This window comes from Elgaria multicarinata, chromosome 3 (assembly GCF_023053635.1).
Source record: "Elgaria multicarinata webbii isolate HBS135686 ecotype San Diego chromosome 3, rElgMul1.1.pri, whole genome shotgun sequence".
In the NCBI taxonomy this organism is placed as follows: domain Eukaryota; kingdom Metazoa; phylum Chordata; class Lepidosauria; order Squamata; family Anguidae; genus Elgaria; species Elgaria multicarinata.
In genome coordinates, this window is record NC_086173.1 from 69,418,059 (window position 1) to 69,437,022 (window position 18,964).

General features: G+C 40.7%; 1 protein-coding gene across 3 annotated transcripts in view; it reads left to right on the forward strand.

Moving 5' to 3' along the window:
* LOC134394813 (teneurin-2) overlaps positions 1 to 18,964 on the forward strand; it is a 626,553-nt gene that overhangs the window by 420,697 nt on the left and 186,892 nt on the right. For all 3 annotated transcript variants that reach the window (XM_063120558.1, XM_063120559.1, XM_063120560.1), the window contains one exon: positions 10,465 to 10,587. In XM_063120558.1, the coding sequence (XP_062976628.1) occupies positions 10,465 to 10,587 (123 nt within the window). The remainder of the gene's footprint in view (positions 1 to 10,464; positions 10,588 to 18,964) is intronic.

The following is an 18,964-nucleotide window of genomic DNA, read 5'->3' on the forward strand; positions in this document are numbered from 1 at the left end:
AATTAACCCTGTATTCAATTCTATCAGTGGGTTAAAAATGCTTAACATTGGACGGATTGTGCCCTACATTTTTAACCAACCTGCTTATAAGGCCTTAGCTAGACCGGGCTTTATCACGGGGCGAACCCCGGGATTGTCCCTGTGCATCCACATGACGCACAGGGGATCCTGGGATCAGGGAGGGATGATCCCTCCCTTGCTCTGGCATAGATCCCTCCCCTTTGGGCCCACTTTTTCTGCGGTCCTGGGCAGAGCCTGAGACGGTGGAACGTGTAGCCCGTTGCCGCGGTTTGACCCAGCTCCACGTGATTCTTCACGCGGAGCTGCGCATGGGGCGCAGCACTCCTCAGGAGCGCTGCGCCCATTGGGGGTAGGGTGGGGGGAGCAGGAAAAGTAATTACAATTTTAAAAACTTACCTTTAGCTCACGAGCGTTCATGCGCTCCGTCCTCTTTAAGAAAAAAAATGGTGGGTGTGACGTCTCTCCTCCTGAGGTTGTCACGCGTCACATGTAAACAGAGGAGGGACCTCGCGTTAAACACAGCACGTGATCTTCCCTCCTCCGTCCTGGATTAAAAGGTAGGTCTAGCTAGGGCCTAGGTAATAACTTACCAACAGTAACCAAAGCTTCCAAAGTAAGCGTTCTTACTTTTGAGAAAACATGGGTATGACTGGTAATCTCAGACTTTGTTTTTCATGTAACATTCCCTCTATATGACTATATATTTTTATTGTGTGACTGTTTGTGGCACTAGATGGATTTCTACTTCAGATATTGATGCCATGCTCTTTTTCAATCCTTAATTTGGCCTACAAAAGGAACTCTTCAACTTGCATTTGGTCACTGCAACAAGAAAGCAAAGATGATAGATCAGCCTCTCAAAACCTTCTGGCAGCCAGATTGTTATGACAGGGCTAAGCAGACTTCAGTCTTGAGGGATCTACTTTTGAATTGAACTTGGAAGCATATAGGCAGCCAGTGCAAGCGGGCCAGAGTCGGTCTTATGTGATTAAAAAATCCTGAGACCACAGGAAATTGTTTTGAGTATCAGAACTGAACAAAGCTTACATCCCTTCCACACAAACGTTCACTTCTGGTTACTGCAAGCTTTCTTTATTCATTTCAGTAGTTTAATTTAGGGTACTGGGCAGGGTTTGGGGTGGGGAGAATCGTTTTTTTGCTTCTATTATTAAACAAGGGGTTGTCCATACGTTGTCTTTGCCCTGGGGTGGCTCCAAATATGCACTGCATCAGTTGTATGACGCAGCCGCCAATTCAGAGCCACCCCAGGGCAAAGAGCCAAAGATGCAGAGCAGAAAAGTCAGGGATTTACCTTGACATTTCCTGTCCAGGCAAAGTTAGTGCAGCTCTTCCCCATCTGTCCTCACTTGGGCGCTGCTCTGGGGGGCAGTCCCAGGTGCAAGGTGACCTGCCATTGGTTGCCAGAAGCCACGGGAGCAGGAGGGGTGGGCCAGGCAAGCCTAATGGCCACTGGAAAGCCCACGCTGCCCCCCTCAGTCTGGATAACTTGCTGCCACCCCACACCAGTAAAACCGTGGGGTTTGGCGGTGGAGCAGTGCTAACTCGGCACCTTGAAGACAGCCACCAAGTGGAAGTCAGAAATGCTTGCCAATCCCCTGCAAATCACCAGGAGATATAGATCTGCCTTCTGCCCACACCTGATATATTAAAACCTGGTCATCTAACAATTACATCTGTCATAAGGTATGGTTGGTTTATAGTCATATCCAGGAAAAAAAGATTTGTTTGAAATATGAATACAATAATTACTTTGGCATTGTCCTTTGTGGGTGGATAGTAGAAAAAACATAGAGAGATATCAGTTTCATAATTCACATAGGCATTAAGTTGAGCTGACATGTCAGACTGTTGTGCACCTTTGTTTCTTCATACTTGTTTACAGGCATTGGAATGGCTTGAATTTTGCTTAAGGTGCAATCTTATCCAGTTGCCAGGCTTTGAAATGAGAGGCTGCTGACTATCCTATCCAAGGTAGCTGGAGCACGGACGGGATCCTCTCCTCTGTGCTCAGGCTGCATTGCATTCTTGCCTAAATAAGAAATTTTGCCCATCCAGGCATGGCTTTGGGGAGGTGCAGGGAAGAGGCCTGGAGGCTCACAGGAAGCTGTGTAAAGCAGCTTCCATGGTCTCTTCCCAGTCCTGTACCTGGGACCACCCATTTTTTCACCATCTCCATGCTCCATTTCTGAGTACAGAGACATAGCCAAAGCGGCAAGAAGCACTCTGGCTACAAGGGGCAGGGAGAGGAATTTCTGGGCTCTGGGGTCAGAGCCCTGGTTCCCAGAAACCAAAGAATCCTATGTCCCTCTAGACAGTGTCTAGTGGACATAGGATTGTTCCTTATGTGCTAATGATGTCATGTACCCTTCATATTTTATGCTGCCTAATATAGCTGTACTTCTATACAATTATTTAGAGCAGCAACATCAAAAACAAAAATAGATGACATGATAGCTAACCTCTGATAGGAGAAGACCCTTTAAGAAAAAGAGCACTGTCTAATACATTTGTGATTTCTGAATGTATGGCTTGGTGCATATTAAAAATATAACACAAAGGTTATGCTTCTGGTGTAGTTGAAGTGTGGGCTCACTACAAATCATGGTGTGCAAATCAGGAGCTATCATCTGGAATATGTGCTTCTTCTCCCTCTCCCAACCCTTGCCATGTTGGCATTAATGTTACCTAAGAATCACATATGCAATGACACTATTCATTGGTCATTTTGTGCTAACCGGAGTCACTCATTACCATAGTTTTCAAACCCACTTTCAACCATAGTTGAAATAATGGTTCTCACCTCCCTCCGCTCTTCTTGCTAATTAAACATTGTGACAGCACATGCATGGTCATTTTGTCTCTCACATATTTTAAACTTCCTACAGTTGGGAACTTGGCTACTGCTCCTCTCCTGTGATAGCAAAATAGCCACCATATTTTGAACTGTGAAGAGCTTTAAAGGAAGCTGGCACAGGGTAGGCATATTCCATTTTTCACCCAGAGGCACTCTCAGATAATTACACAACAGCAGGAATGCTGTTTTACCACATACTTAGCCTAAAGTTTAATCCTGTCTTGAGTATGCTACAATGGTTCCAAATTTATCTTGGCCGCAAATGCACATCTAGTAAAGGTATACTACCTTAGATGTTCCTACAATGTTTTCCTAAAATATCTCTTTTACGATTCTATACTTTTCCTGCTTCCTAGCCAATTTCATTCCCGCTGAGAACAGTCAGAGAAAACTGTCAAGTAAAAGTATAGTTGTTTCTTCTGCTCTTTAGATGCATTTTAAACTCACCCTAACTACAGCTACAGTTTCATCTAGCTATAGGAGAAAGAGTCTGGACTCCATATATTTTTAGGACAGCAAGTATAGGGAGGGCCTGAGCTATCTGGGCACAGAATTGTGGCTTTGTTTGTTTGTTGCACAGATCTTGAACGGTTTGCACAAATGTGATGGGGCTGTTTGCTACTACAAGGCTGCTGGGTACTAGGTCTATTTGACTGTTTGAAGATTGCAGTACTAGTAGCTATTTCACTGCTGTGTCTCTGGAAACTGGGACTATGGTTATTCCATACAACAGAGTTGTTCTGCATCACATATAAATGAGGTACTAATTCTAGCTGCAATACAACTTTCCCAGAATGAGTTCAGTCAAGTCTGCTTGGTCAGTGGTGATTTCAGACGTTTTGGATGGATTGCTGTTCCAACTTTGTATTGTTTTACATATTTCTAGTTTATTTTTTCAATAAACTATTACCTCTTCAGAGTTCTTGTGACACAACAAAATAAAATTAAAATAAATGAATGTGTTAATAGATATAGAAGAGTATTTCCTGAATCATGGAGTGTTTAATGTAGAACACGACACACATGAAAATTATGAAGAGTAGATACTTTGGTAAAGAGTAAATGGACTATTTTTTAACAAGTTCTTTTCTTTGTAAAATACAAACTATTATACTTGTTCTTTATTCAGGTCCTGCAGCCAAAGAGGACTTTTGGCAAAGAAGGTTGCATTTTGAATCTTAAGGTTGCCACAAAAGCAGGCTCCTTCTATTTGGTTTCAGGAATTGATGAATCTTGTGCCAATTTTCTGCGCTCTGTACAATCTAAGGTCTGTCATGAGAATGGATGAATGGTGTTGCTGCATTATGTTTCTCTTGCACAGCCTTTGTCGTGAGATTTCAAATTCTGAATGCAGCATGCAGTGCCGTTATCATTCTTGTGACAAAAATTGCATTCGGGAAGTGGCACAAAATCAAAACATTTCTGCAAGGAGGATTGAAGAGAGGAAATACAAAAAGAGAATAAAACAGAAGTTTGTTCTCATTGCTGTCAGAATAGTAGATAGAAAAGTAATGATAATACAGGTTGTTGCTATTGTTCCAGCTCTCTTTAAACATGCTTTCTGGTGGTGCTTTGGGGAATTTGAAGCCAGATCTTCTGATATATTTTTTTAACTGTAATGTAATTCCAAGTGTGTGTAAGCTTTTCAAGTATTTTGGAAGCAGAAAGACTGAAATTGGACACGGAGGGGTAAATTTTCAAAGCATTGCATGGGCGATAGGCGCACAAATCCCATTAGTGCTAATGGGATTTGTGGGCGTATCTGTCGTGCATTTCTTTGAAAATTCATTCCATTCCATTCACGCAGCACAGGCCTGGGGAAGAAAAATTATTGACTCAGTTTTGAAAGAGGGTTTTGTGTTTATTTCCCCAAAACCTCTTCTGTGTACAAGCACACTGCAAGTCATCAGATGACTTCCATTCCTACTTTCCATATCTTCATATGGTCCTGGAAACAGGAATCCAAAAGGAAACAATACATATATTTTAGTGGAACCTGCACTTGTCTTTACTGCAATTGGTTATATCATTCATCCTTCAACAATATCCATGTTGACAGCCATTAGTTCCCCTCTTCTCCCATCTAGTGACAGAAGTACTAGAGGATGGATAACAGACAAATAGAAAGGATTCCTCATTCCATATTCCATTGCCTTTGTCCAATCCTGCCTAATGCTGTATGAAGCAGCAGGGATGAGGCTTTAAGTCCACATTTACTAGTACAGATTAACATCAATCTGTTTCAGCAAAATATGAACTCAGTGTGGTTTAATGCACACACTACAACAGTCCTTCAGACTGTGACATATATTCAGAACAAGACCTGATTGAGTTAAATAGGACTTAGTTGCATCACTTTGGAGCCAGAGTCTTGTAAAACCTGACTAGAGAACAATTGTTGCATTTCTACTTGTAGCACATGGCAACACAATACAGTTCCAGTGTCTCATTTGTTATTGTGGAAATGCATTAATTTGGCACCTTCCTGGTACTAGACTAGATCTCAGTGTACCAGTACCAAGTTAATTTTACATGAAGATTACATTAAATTATAGTCTCTAAGGTGGGCAACTTGTAGCCCTCTAGATGTTTTGGCCTACGACTCCCATCATCCTTCACTGTTGCCTAGGGCTGATGTTGTAGGGCAAAACACCTTGAGGGCCACAAATTGCCCACCTCTGCACTATGGTCATGTAGAGCCTATCATTTGAACTGCCTAAGCTTGCCAATATGTGCTTCCTCCATTCCCATAACTAAAGCTGGCCCTTAGCTATTTATTAACTATGTGCAGAATATGTTTGTTATCAAAGGAATACAATGGTTTTAGCTTTGGAATTGGATACCTAGAAGATTTTTCTTGAAGCCTTCAAAACCAGCTCAATGTGCAGGCAGAAGGCATCTTATGAGAAATGCTCTGAGGCATTAAGTTCCATAGATCTGCTGGATATCTTGTAACCAAGTCTTGAAGCATCTGAACTGATGCATGGACTGGGAGTTGGTTTGATATTTCAAGGCTGCCCATGCTGCATGATGAGTAAAAGCACCTCAAGGCTGTTAAGATGACATAAGGACTGGTGGATGTCTTCAAAGAGCATGCTGGCGCCCGGGCCTTCAGGGGCAGCCAAGAGAAGCCGTGTCTGAATAGATGTGATTTGGATTTAGAGGTCAGAGACAAGACAGATCTTACTGGTTAGCTCCTAGAGTTCTTTTTTTTAAATTATTTTAATACATACAACATTACAATAATAATAATAAAAAAATCAAACAACTACTACATACATACTAAATAGATGTTGAATACATATATGTTGAATAGATATTAACTATAAAATATCATACCACAGCATAAGCATTCTTAACATAAAAGTGCACCCCCCACCTCGGGATCTATTCCTGATTCCAAAATCTTATCGTTTCTTCTGCTGGCGGTTTCCCACTTCCCTTAGTAAACACAAATATTAGGAACTGTTTCCAGATTCCTTCAAACTCATTTATTTTAGTTATGCCTTTTCTCCACTTAATATTACAAGTCAATTTATCATTAATAGCTATATCCCATACTTCTTTAGCTCCTAGAGTTCTAAAACTGTCTTGAACCACTCATGCCACATCTTGTTAAAACAACAAAAATGTGTGTGAAACAACAGTATTCATTCACTTCTTTCCCAGTACTAGTATTTAACAAAATGAGTTTACAAACATTTGGCAGAAATATATTCAGGAGATCTTTCACTGTTTGAAGCTTTTCTTGTTTTGTTTGAAATCACTCAGAGTAGCAATTATTTTTCTTCTGCGGTTTGATTTGCACATATAAAGAAGATCCCTTTGAAGAACTGATGTTGTATTAAATATTTTTATTATACATAAAAATCTGGTATCTGTTGAGTATCTGCTTTTGGCAAACTTAATGTCTTTCATGTAACATAAGAAGTGGATAGTTTCCGCTCCTGCTATATATTGACAATGCTGATCTTTTAAAAAATCTTCAGCTCTTGGTTACCCTCTCTCCAAACACAGTATGTAGCTGGCTACTGTGTTTACACAAGCAGATGACTATGCCATTCCACATATTTCATCTAATACTTATTGATTGGCTCTTTATCCTTTACCAGACACTTTTGTGTGAGAACAGTTTAGTGATGCCCCACAAAGCTGTATTGACCTCAGCATGTGAAGGATATGCTCTTCTTTCCTGAGCATCTCCCTGTATTATTGTTTAATGTCTCTACAGTTGTGTGGCTTGTTAGCAAAATATGAATTGAGATTCAGTTTAGCTATGCTCATGCTCTTCTTTCTACTTGCTTTTCCCCGCATACACAGGGATAGCTGTTTGTGTGGGAAGCTTACTAATATGTTTACTTACTCACTTGTTTCTTGTGGAATTCACTTCAGTACCATTTTATCACTTTGGTACTCATATATTTTAAAATGACTGATTGACCTAAGCAGAATCAAATATAATGTTGTCAGGCCTGGATCTGTTTCTCTACACAGCTGCTCTGTTGGTCCTTTATCCTGACCCCCAAGACCCTGCTATTCCATTTGCAGGCCTCTCTTGAGGAAGTACTGTCAATGGTGATGAATTGTGCATTTTTTCTTAACTGTAGGCATAACTACCATTGGGGACTAGGCCTACCAAATTCATTTTACTTGTGACCTCTGCCACATTTGAACCACAGTCTCCTGGGGGGGGGGCAGGGTGTTTTAAAAATTAACCCACTGTATCCTCTTCCCAGTTCTTCAACAAGGTATAAATGTGAATTCTATAAAATCACTTAGTGCTGAATACAGATTAACAACAAAACAACTGAGTGTGAGTGTGGTTCTTGGGAAGCATAATGCCTCCTAGCTCTGTAGGTAATTCAAAGCACATTTATAATAGTGGGTGTTATTATTCTAGATTTTCAGGTATATCTGAACAACTAAGAATGAGGTACAATGTTATCTATTTTGGTGCACTTGGGCATGTATTTGTTTCCCAAACAAGAAATGTTGGTAGGGATGCCAGGTCACTTACCTCGAGTTCCTTAAAACACATCTTAAACTCTCTAATGCAGTAAGGCAACCACAGTTTCACTAGCCCACTCCTTGCCTACCTGTTTTTGTCACCTGCTATGTCGCATATCTGGAGTCCTGCTGGGAAGCGATGGTCCAGATTATGTGACCAAAAGAAGAATCGGCAGTAAGTAGCATCTCTGTTTGTCTTCAGCTTCATCGTGGACTTGAAAAATAAATGGGTGTGTTCTGTGTAGTGACCTAGCAACTTTAGATAGTGAATATAAAGAGCAGCAGCACCTGTAATCGCTGAGCTGCTCATTTCGAAACCAAACCTGGCATAACACTCTTATAAAGGTTTCCACAAGGGCAGCTCAAAGGCTGACAGACGTAGTGCCATAAAGCCAGTAGTCATTCTCCAGATGTGAATCTTTGTATTATTAAATATTGCTATCCTATCAATTACTGAAGCCAGATTTTCTTCTGGCAGGGCTTTTAGGCCTTTAAAAGCTATATGACAGGCAGAAGCCCATAGATAGAGGTTTGACCGGCATAGAAATTCACTGATGGGAAAAGCTTTGTCTACTGGTTTCTGCTGGTGCGGGAAAACAAGTTGGCAATCCTATTTTGGATTTACCACTATTTTAAATGTTACAAAATATTGGTAACTCAGATTATAAAGAGCTGCTGATCACAAAGTGCATCAGGTCACAAAATGCTGCTGATTGAGTCATAGGCACAAAGGTGGATCAAGACCCATTTAGGATAGTGGGTGAGCTGGGAAATTCCAAACTCTCCATCATTTAAACACCAGTAGTAACTTTCACAAAGCAAGTGGTTTTCCAGGCAGTGACATGGCAGGCAGCCTGATATAATTTCTCTGTCATTTTAGCTTTAATGGCTGGAAGAGCATTTGCATTAGCAGCAGCACAGATCTTCTTGATAGTTTCCAACATCCCTATACTTAGCAACATTGCTCCTCTTCAATTTTTGCAGCCAAAGAAACCCTGTGAGAAATGTGTTTGTTTATGATTTATCCATTCATTTAATCATACATACATACATACAATTTATTGGTCATCCTGTAATCAAAGATATACGGCTGGCTTGCAGGAATTAGAACAAACAAATTACAAAATAATAATAATAATAATAATAATAATAATAATAATAATAATAATAGTAGTAGTAGTAGTAGTAGGACTGTTAATTTTACCCTACCCAGTGCCTGTTTACCCTACCCTGTGCCTGTTTGCATTCTCTTCCCCTCCTTATTGTTTTATTATGATTTTATTAGAATGTAAGCCTATGCGGCAGGGTCTTGCTATTTACTGTTTTACTCTGTACAGCACCATGTACATTGATGGTGCTATATAAATAAATAAATAAATAAATAAATAATAATAATAATAATTGTTACCCGCCTCTCCCTCTGCAGAGGTGGGTAACAAAATACAACAAATGACACTGTTATGAAGTTACAAATTTCTTTAAAACAGAAGAAAAGAAACTTTGCAGCAACAAATCAATTTATAACTGAGAGCAGACCTGGAAATGAAGTATGATATGGACATCTAAGGGTAGAGTTTGTCTATTAAATTTGATTTGACTTCTGTGTGTTGGACTGGAAGCAGAGTATCCCTCCACCCACCACCCACAAGAGTTGAAGGTGGTGTGATAGAGGTATTTGGGCTTGTGGTTTGTACGTTCCTCTAAGGTCCAGCTCACACATCATACAGGGTCAAGCGTGTGTTCGCCAGCAAGTGTATTCAACACAAAGCTGTAGCCCCACTTACAGTGTTAGTAAAACACTTGTACTATACATTTTTAGGTCCAAACATCTTAAAAAGAAATGAGTGTGAGCCAGAGACAGCAATATTGCTCTCATACTCCTATACTGTCAGCTATTAAACACTATTGTTGGGTTTCAGCTTTGGTTCCCTTTTTTCCACTGGTGAAAGATAAAGACCTTGACATGTTAGGGGTTTTCCTCTGATTAATGAACAGTTAAATATCTATTCTGAAACAAAAGCTTCTCACAGTAATATTTTAATATATGTGGGGGGGGGGGGGGGGAGTCTCCACATGTTAAAATACTGAGAAAAGCCCTGAATTTATTGTGCGATACAACTTTAAGTATAGGCAGTTATCAGATTTCAGTTTTATCCTAGTCATGTTTACTTAGCAATAAGTCACCTACTTCAGTGGGACTGACTATGTGCATAGTAGATCAAAATAGGAAGAAAATCTTACATTGAGGAATGTTTTGTCTTAATACTTTATGTAAGATTACAGTAACCTATGATTGGAAATACACTTTTTATCCTACCCACTTAATGAATTACATTTGCTATATACAGACCTATCTATGGTTTTGTTGTGTCACCACAATGTAGTAATTCAACAGATATAAGCTACATTTGTTTTGTGTATTAATTTTTTTTCCCTGAGAAAAACTGCCCTTTCAAGACCTTCTTGAAGCTGCCGTAATTTAAAATGGTTGTCTCTTCCCTTGTGACTTTTGTAATCTATGCATTCTATGTTTATTTGTCTTGGCTTTCTGTGTTTTGCAGCAATGCATATGCTTGGGCTAAACTGGCAGCTACAACCAGCAGATGGACACACCTTTAACAATGGGATAAGAAATGGATTGCCAGGCTCAGATGATGTAGCAACAATGCCATCTGGAGGTAAAGGTGAGGATACAGCTGTATCTTTTGCTCTTCAAAGTATCTGAAATTTAAAGCTCTTCTTTCACATATTCCAGCTTGTAGTTTTAAAATAAGCATATTTCATTTGGACATATTAAAAACATTTTTCATGGTCTTCCATCAGGACTATTGTGACTTGCATTATTTGACTGTAGCAAATACTGTTTGTGCATTTTTTCGCATAGTTGCCAAAATAAATGTAAACGTTTTTAAAGGCTCCTTATCCTAGAATATTAGTTTCTGACAAAGACAAAATTCCCCAGAAGTTCAGAGTGTCACTAACATGAGCTGTTGCACTTCATACCTCATAGCTGAAATACCTAAGAGTAAGAACAAAAACCTGACATAGCCAGGAAGAACTACACCGGGGCTTGCTTATAAGAAACAAATTATGGCTTCCATTCTTCCCTCACTGGGAAAACTGACTACAAAAACCAGAGATTTTACAAGGTAGAAGAATCATTTGTAGGATTCCTATTTTCCTTTGAAATTCATTAATTTCAAAGGAAAATAGAGAGTGATTATGTTTATAAAACGTGCACTAACAATTTTCAAATAAATGTGTGGGCTGTAGATTTTTGATCATCCTAAAGATCTCACCTCTTATATTGCTTTCAGCTGCAGATAGTCAGCACTGTGAATAGGATTTCCAACTTTTCTTCAGCTGGCCACCTATGGCTGTTCCTTTATCACTGGCTTGATTTGCAGACATTTGGTTAAATCCAAAGCCATTTCCACTGTCGTGATGGGCTTTTCTCCCTCTCTCCTAATCTCCCCCTTGCAGCCTGGTGAAAAGAGTTTCATGGTCACCTGAAACAGATTTTGAGGGTGCAAGGGAGAAGGGGAATCCCCTCCCCTCCTGGTTCCTCTGATAGTACTGCTACTTCTATCAGTGGAATAACACCTCTGGATACAACCCACAGGCAGGTACTAATATTTTTCTCAGTGCCATGAAATGTTTCACTTTCTGATTCCTGTAGATCAAACTATTAAAAAGCACACAATCAGGCAGGGGCATTTTTTTTTCTGATCAGTTGGCAATCCTAAAAATTAACAATCAGCCCTCTAACACGAAATATCACAAGGAAAGGAAATATTTCCCACTTGATCTTATTTCTGATGTAGGCTTGCTGCCTTTGTTTTGGCAAGGCCCTTCTGCCTTTACTACTGCATGACAGGCAGATGTTCAACAAGCAACACTTTTTCTATCACAGAGATGCAGGGCTGAGAGGCATTTCACCTGTTGAATTTCTACCTGTCACATAGATACTGAAGACACAAGAACCCTGTTAGAAAAAGAATAAGATTATAACATTTAACTCCTCCTGTCAATCTGAAAGCCAAGAGTGGGCTTAAATGGATGGACCTCGTAAATAGTAAAGAATATAATGATCTTACTTAGTGATGCTCCCGATAAAACATTTGAAGAATCTTATATTTGAATCCATATGCCTCTGCTTTACAATAGTGTAATTTAAAAAACTTCAAAGAAGAAGGCAGGGCAGGAGAACAAGTTTGAAAGGTTTGCTGCCTTTTCCTCTTCATTCACTTAATTTAAGGCTAATATTGCCAGGCCAGCAGTTTTTAAGAAGGCCTCTTGTCAAACTTTTCACACACCAGCTGTTTCAGGTCTCGCCTCCCTTGGCTGGGCAGAATGACCTTTCATAATTGACAGAGCTCAGGATGAAGCCAGCAAGCACTTAAAAAATAATGGCCTTCCAAACTGAGACACACACATATTAACCCTTCAAATATGAGCAATGAGGTAGCCCTTACTTAACACAGTCTTATTACAATCTGGAATGTGGAAATGAATGACTCACTTAGGATGCAATCCTGCTAACATTTACCTGGGAGCAAACTTTACTGCAAACAATGAGCCCTGCATCTGAGTCAACCTGTATAGGGGCTACTGTGTAAGGAACATTATGGCTCAGTTCAGACAACACGTTTCTCAATGGTGGTTTTAGAACTCCACGGCGGAGTTTTTACACCACTGTTGAGAAATGTGTTGTCTGGCAGGAAAACTCCACACAAAGGTGGAGAATTTTTTTGGAAAACACTCCATGCAGAATATCCATGCTGTGCAGAGGAGAGTTCCTGTACAACCATTGTGTGGTGGTCTCAGTGGAGTTTTCTGTTGTGTTGAGTTGACTTTTCCCACTGGCTACAGAGTTCTCTGGCAAGAGTGGCGAAAAGAGTGAGTGCTGCTCTAGGAGAGCCACAGGGATTGGTGTTCTTGGTTTTTTTGCAGCAATGGCTGATGGGATACTGACAGGAGGACCGGGGGAGGAGAGAGGGCAGAGGAACTGTCAATCAAACATCGCAGTGGATTTTACTTAACTTCACGGTAGCCCACAGTCACACAATGGTGGACTTAGAACAGTTGTGTGGGGAGTACCTCCTAAAACTGAACCATTGAGTGGAGTTTTGACGCTGCATTGACTAACCTTTTGTATGAACTGAGCCTATCTCAGTTTTAATATGGCGTACCACAAGGTGCCATCCTATCCCCAATGCTGTCTAACATCTACATGAAACCACTGGGAAAGATCATCCAGAAGCATGGGGCTGGGTGCTGTCAGTATGCTGATGACACCCAAATATATTTCTCTATGCCTTCAATAACAGCATCAGCTAAGGATAGTGTGTCTCCTCTGAATGAATGCTTGGAGGCGGTAATGGGCTGGATGAGGAAAAAAAACTGAAGCTGAATCCAGACAAAACAGAGGTGCTTGTTGTCAAGGGCTCTGACCTAGGTTTGGAGGTGTGTCAACCAGTTCTGGATGGGGCTACACTCCCCCTGAAAGACTGTGTTCGCAGTTTGGGGGTGCTCCTGGATCCGTCGCTCCAAATGACAGCCCAGATAGATGCGGCGGCCAGGAGTGCCTACTATCAGCTTCGGCTGATACGCCAGCTGCGCCCCGTCTTGGAGTCAGAAGACCTAAAGACAGTAGTGCACGTGCTGGTAACCTCAAGGCTTGACTTCTAAGGCTTTTACTTTATGACTTTTACTTCCTCTAGATACTCAAGTTCGACCGTCTTCTCGGCGCTCCGCCAGGGCCGTGGCCGACCCCGGCGGGGCCGATCCGAGGACCTCACTAAACCATCCAATCGGTAGTAGCGACGGGCAGTGTGTACAAAGGGCAGGGACTTAATCAACGCGAGCTTAAAGCATAAGGCTACCATTGTACCTAGTTCGGAAACTTCAACTAGTTCAAAATATGGCAGCCAGGTTGGTCACCGGTACATCTAGGGGTGAGCATATTACCCCAACATTAAAATCACTCCACTGACTGCCAATTAGTTTCCGGGCAAAGTACAAAGTGTTGGTCATTACCTTTAAAGCCCTAAATGGTTTGGGTCCAGGTTACCTGCGGGATCGCCTTCTCTCATATAGTCCGCCCCGCACACTCAGGTCCTCTGGGGTGAACTTACTTCAGTCAGCTAAAGCTAGGCTGACATCAGTTTCCCAGAGGACCTTTTCTTCTGTCGCCCCCAGATTGTGGAATAGCCTGCCAGAGGAGATTCGTAAAATTAACTTTCTGTGTGATTTTAAGGCAGCCTTAAAGACTAGCCTTTTCCAGCAGGCCTATCCAGATCAATGTAAAATCAAGAATTTTTAAGATGTATTGATTCCTGTTCTAATGTTGTTCCCCGCCTCGATCCAAAGGGAGAGGTGGGTAAGAAATAAATAAAATTATTATCATCATCATCATCATCATCATCATCTCTGGGTATTCATGAGTGGGCATACATTTTGGTGCTGAGGAGTGGCCAGATTTTACTCTTGTAACTTAAATGCTTTTATTTTATACAGATAATGACCAAAAGCTGAAGATAATTTTGTAGTATGTTGAGTTTGAGTGTGTAGTATGTTTTATTTCTCAGCATAATCTCAAAAGGTATGGTAAACAGAAAGAAAAATACACAGTAGTACTGTGTAACATTGGGCTTCAGTTGGTGGGTTAGAACTTGCTACAGAGTCATAGGGGCTGTTTGAATGTAATGCAAGTGTTCGGCAGCAATTTTCCAAACCCCAGGTTAGCCCATGAATTGCAGGGGTGCACACTACATCCCTGCAATTCGGTTTCCAGCCACAACCTACAAATGCCACATTCATAGATCGTTACCATGACATCCAAACCTGGGCACTTGAGTTTGTTTTTGTGTTAAACAATCCCAAATTAAAACATGTTTTTTCTTGGGTTAATTTGGGGTTGTTTAACCCACGAACAACCCAAATGCATGGGTTCAGACATCACAATAACAGCCTATGAAGTTGTTGCTGGAGAGCAGAAGTGGCTCACACAGGGCACTCATCTCTGCAATTCGAGGGTTAATTAACATGAACATGAATGCTGCCATTATTTCTGAATAAGGTCATAGTCTGACCTGAAGTTAGTTTTACCAGCAACACTGCCATCATACAAATCTCTGGTAAAGAATTAAGAAGTGGCTTCCAAAATGCATGTATGGGGTAAGGGGGGGAGGGTCCCAGGTCTGCAAACACCAGAGAGGGAGAGGAGACTTTTTCAGTTAGGTACTATAGGGTGAAATTAACTGGGTTTTGGCAGTTTGAAAGGATATAATTTGCTGTTAAATCCAGAAGTGACCTCCTAAATGAATCAGATGTCAGCGTACAACATTCCTTGTCAGGAGAAAGTGGACAAATAATCATAGGAATACTTCCTAGTTCTACATTTTCTATGTCAAGATGTCTTGACTTTTAAAAATACTGAGGATATTACACAACTTATCTTCCTAAGGAGTGTGACATGCTACATGCAGGGATGGTTGTTGTTGTTGTTACAGGAATGCACAAATGTCAAACCCCATATCTCCAGCCCCTTAACCATCCTACTTTGTTGTATTTCGGCATTTATTTAGGTGGTGCTTTAACAAGATCCACAATGTTTTGTGGGCTGCTTAACCTTGTTAAGAGCTGTAGTATGTACATTAGACCTTAGGAACATATTAAGATGCAAAAAAAGCAAAAAGCAGTGAAGTGAATTCATACAGGATTGAACACTGGTAAAGATTTTGATTTCTGTGCACCTGGATTGTTGACAAACTAAATTTACTACTTTCAAGCCACCATAATGTTATATATGGCAATATTATTGTTGCTGTGAAATATAATTAACCCTTATTATTTATTATTATGCTACTTCTCGTTTGCAAAAGGTTTCTGAATCCTTCATCCTTCTCACGTAAATCCTGTGAGATACGTCACACTTATCCCCTTTGTGATGATGGTGAACTGAAGCAGAAAGATAGCAAATTGTCAAGGCTTCAGTTAATAGATGGTTGAGCTGCACTATCAAGCAAGGATTTCTAGCTGAGTCTCTCGCCATGGACAGTGCCAGAGCACTTTGTGCCTATCTCAGTGATTTCTGAAGCCTTCCTGTCAAAAATAATAAGCAAACTGGGATAGACCTGCAAATGTTCCTTATAGATAGCTAATTTGAACTCCAGACATGGGTGACTACAGCATTAGAAAAGCAGCTGCCCCAAAGGATAGGCAGTGTCAAGAGTGCATTCCCACCCCCTAGCCTGCCAGTTTGCCTAGGTGAGAGGATGTCTTGAACTGGAGGTTGGAGGAAGACTCCCAGCATGCTCACCTGGTCAGTGGTGTTGCATACAGGGTCAAAAGCTAAGAGAAGGGAGTACATAGCTTTAGGGAAACGACTTGCCTGCTTGACTGGGAAAAAAAATTCTCTGAATAACAGGTGGGCATAAGGAAGTCCAAGGGCAACTTATCTCACCCCGGCACCTCTAATAGCAGTTCTGGGTCCCTTCTTCTGGTTCTTCTTTAAGCTTGGAGAAGGTCACACTTTAAACCCTGCGACAGAAAGAACAGAGGGGAAAGGTGGCACTATGCATGCTAAATGACTAGGTAGGAGTAGGACTTTGTATGTGGCTCTAGAGTACCGGATAAGACCTGCTGGGATTCCTAGTTCAAAGCCCAGTCCTGTTGTGCTGTTATTTATTTATTTATTTATCCTATATGGCAAACGGAAGCTTCCGTACCTCCAGCGCCCGCTGTACAAATTTTACAAATTAAATGTTACTAATCCGTGATTACTTGCGGGCCAGTACTGGTACTGCAATTGAGCTTACTATCAGTTTTATATTATTAGCTTGTATTATTCTTCTGATTGTGGTGAGATGGTGTATGGATATGTTATTATGTTAATATGTTATTTTGCTACTATTTTATTTGTTTGCGAATGGCCTAGTTGGCTAACAAGCAATATATATATATATATATATATATATATATATATATATATTTAAAACATTTGTATCCCACCCTATATCATTAAGATCTCAGGGTGGCGTACAGATAAAAGCATACAGTATAAAACAATATGCATAGTTAAAAACAAATTAAACCGTGAACAAAGTTAAAACAATATATAATTTAAAAGCAGTAAAAGCAGATAAAACATTAAAACATTGTGGTCTTAGGGTGTGTCATTGTGATCGTTTAACATTTCTAGGTGTTGTGCTGCCAAGCTACAACATGGGCATACTTTATCAGCAGATACAGCTTCTTAAAGATTGTCAAAATTCTGTTTTACCTACTTTGCACTTAAAATGTTTCTAGGATGGTCCTGTATTTCAGCACAGCCCTGAAAACATATTACATCTTGAGCAAACATATTACAGCTCCTGGAATGTAATATGGAAGTGGGGGCGTTGTAATTATTTATTTAACTAGAAACAGAAAGAGGGAAGACAACTTAAGTATATACTGTAGTTTCGATATACATATTGTTTTTGTCATTGTTCTTTTAATTCTTGGTAGTTCAAGTGCTTACTCAGGTAGGAATCCAATATTCTGAACATGTAAGGTGTGTCGTTTCTTAATTAGAAATCTCTGGGTTATGTGGCAGGTCTAGTAAATGATTGCTTTTTGCATTGTAGATAGTACAAGTGGGACCTGCAACAAAAGGTGACAGTACGGAGTGTTCCTCTTTATTGTTCCGGTCAGTCAGCCATCCTCTCTTCCACAATACTCCATTCCATCCCCCCTCCTTCCTGGTTTTCTGTCCCCCCCCTCCCCAATAGTTAGACAGTATTCCATGGCCACTATGCTGAGATCGTTGGGCAGATGTGGTGTGTGTATACTATTTTAGCTAAATAATCAACAGCATTTTGTTTCAGGAACCCTGTAATAGCGCCTGCAGCAGATATTAACGGCTTCTCTAAACAAGCAATTTATAGCATGCTTGTCAGTGACCCCTCACGGAAGTTTGCAGGTCATTTTGATGACATTGCACATCTCCCACTCCTTCCGACAGTTATTCCGTTAAAAAAAGACAAAAAACTTAGATACACTTCTTCTGAAATATCTCGGGATTTCCTACCATATGCAGCTAAAGTTGTGTTCCAAAACACTCTTTAGAGGGCGCTGTCCCATTCAATACTATGAGCACCAAGAGGAAGAGAAGTTTTCAGGTACAGACCATGTGGTCGCTCCTTTCCTCCCATGTAAATCAGCTCATTACAGTTGCTCAAGAGAAGCAAAAAGTGAAATGTTGGTAAGCGTATGCAATTTCCCTTTAATCTAAAGAAGCCCTAAGTGTGTAAGAATGTAAGGCAGCCTTCTCCAACCATGTGCCCTCCAGATGTACTGGCTGGCTGGAGGATGCCGGGACTTTTTCATTACAACTGAAGGCCACAAATATGGGGAAGGATGATGTAAGGGATACTCTGACTATAGAGATCCATACTTTTGATAACCTCCTGACTGGATTATTGCAGTGTATTGTACATGGTGCTGTCTTAAAGGACAACTCAGAAACTTCAAATAATGCAGAATGTGGCTGCTAGAATTATAACTGTACACTGATGGTGCTATATAAATAAATAAATAAATAAATAAATAAATAAATAATAGGCACATAACTGGTGCATCCAGATTATAAAATCATAGAATAGTAGAGTTTGAAGGGGCCTATAAGGCCATCAAATCCAACCCCCTGCTCAGTGCAGGAATCCACCTTAAAGTATACCTGAAAAAAGTTGTCCAGCTGCCTCTTGAATGCCTGTAGTGTGGGAGAGTCCACAACCCCCCTAGGTCATTGGCTCCATTGTCGTACTGCTGTAACAGTCAGGAAGTTTTCCCTGATATCCATCCGGAATCTGGCATCCTGTCACTTGAGCCCATTATTCTGTGTCCTACACTCTGGGATGATCAAGAAGAGATCTTGGCCCTCCTCTGTGTGACAACCTTTCAAGTTTTTGAAGAGTGCTATCAAGTCTCCCCTCAGTCTTCTCCAGGCTAAACATTCCCAGTTTTTTCAGTTTCTCCTCATAGGGCTTTGTTTCCAGACCCCTGATCATCCTTGTT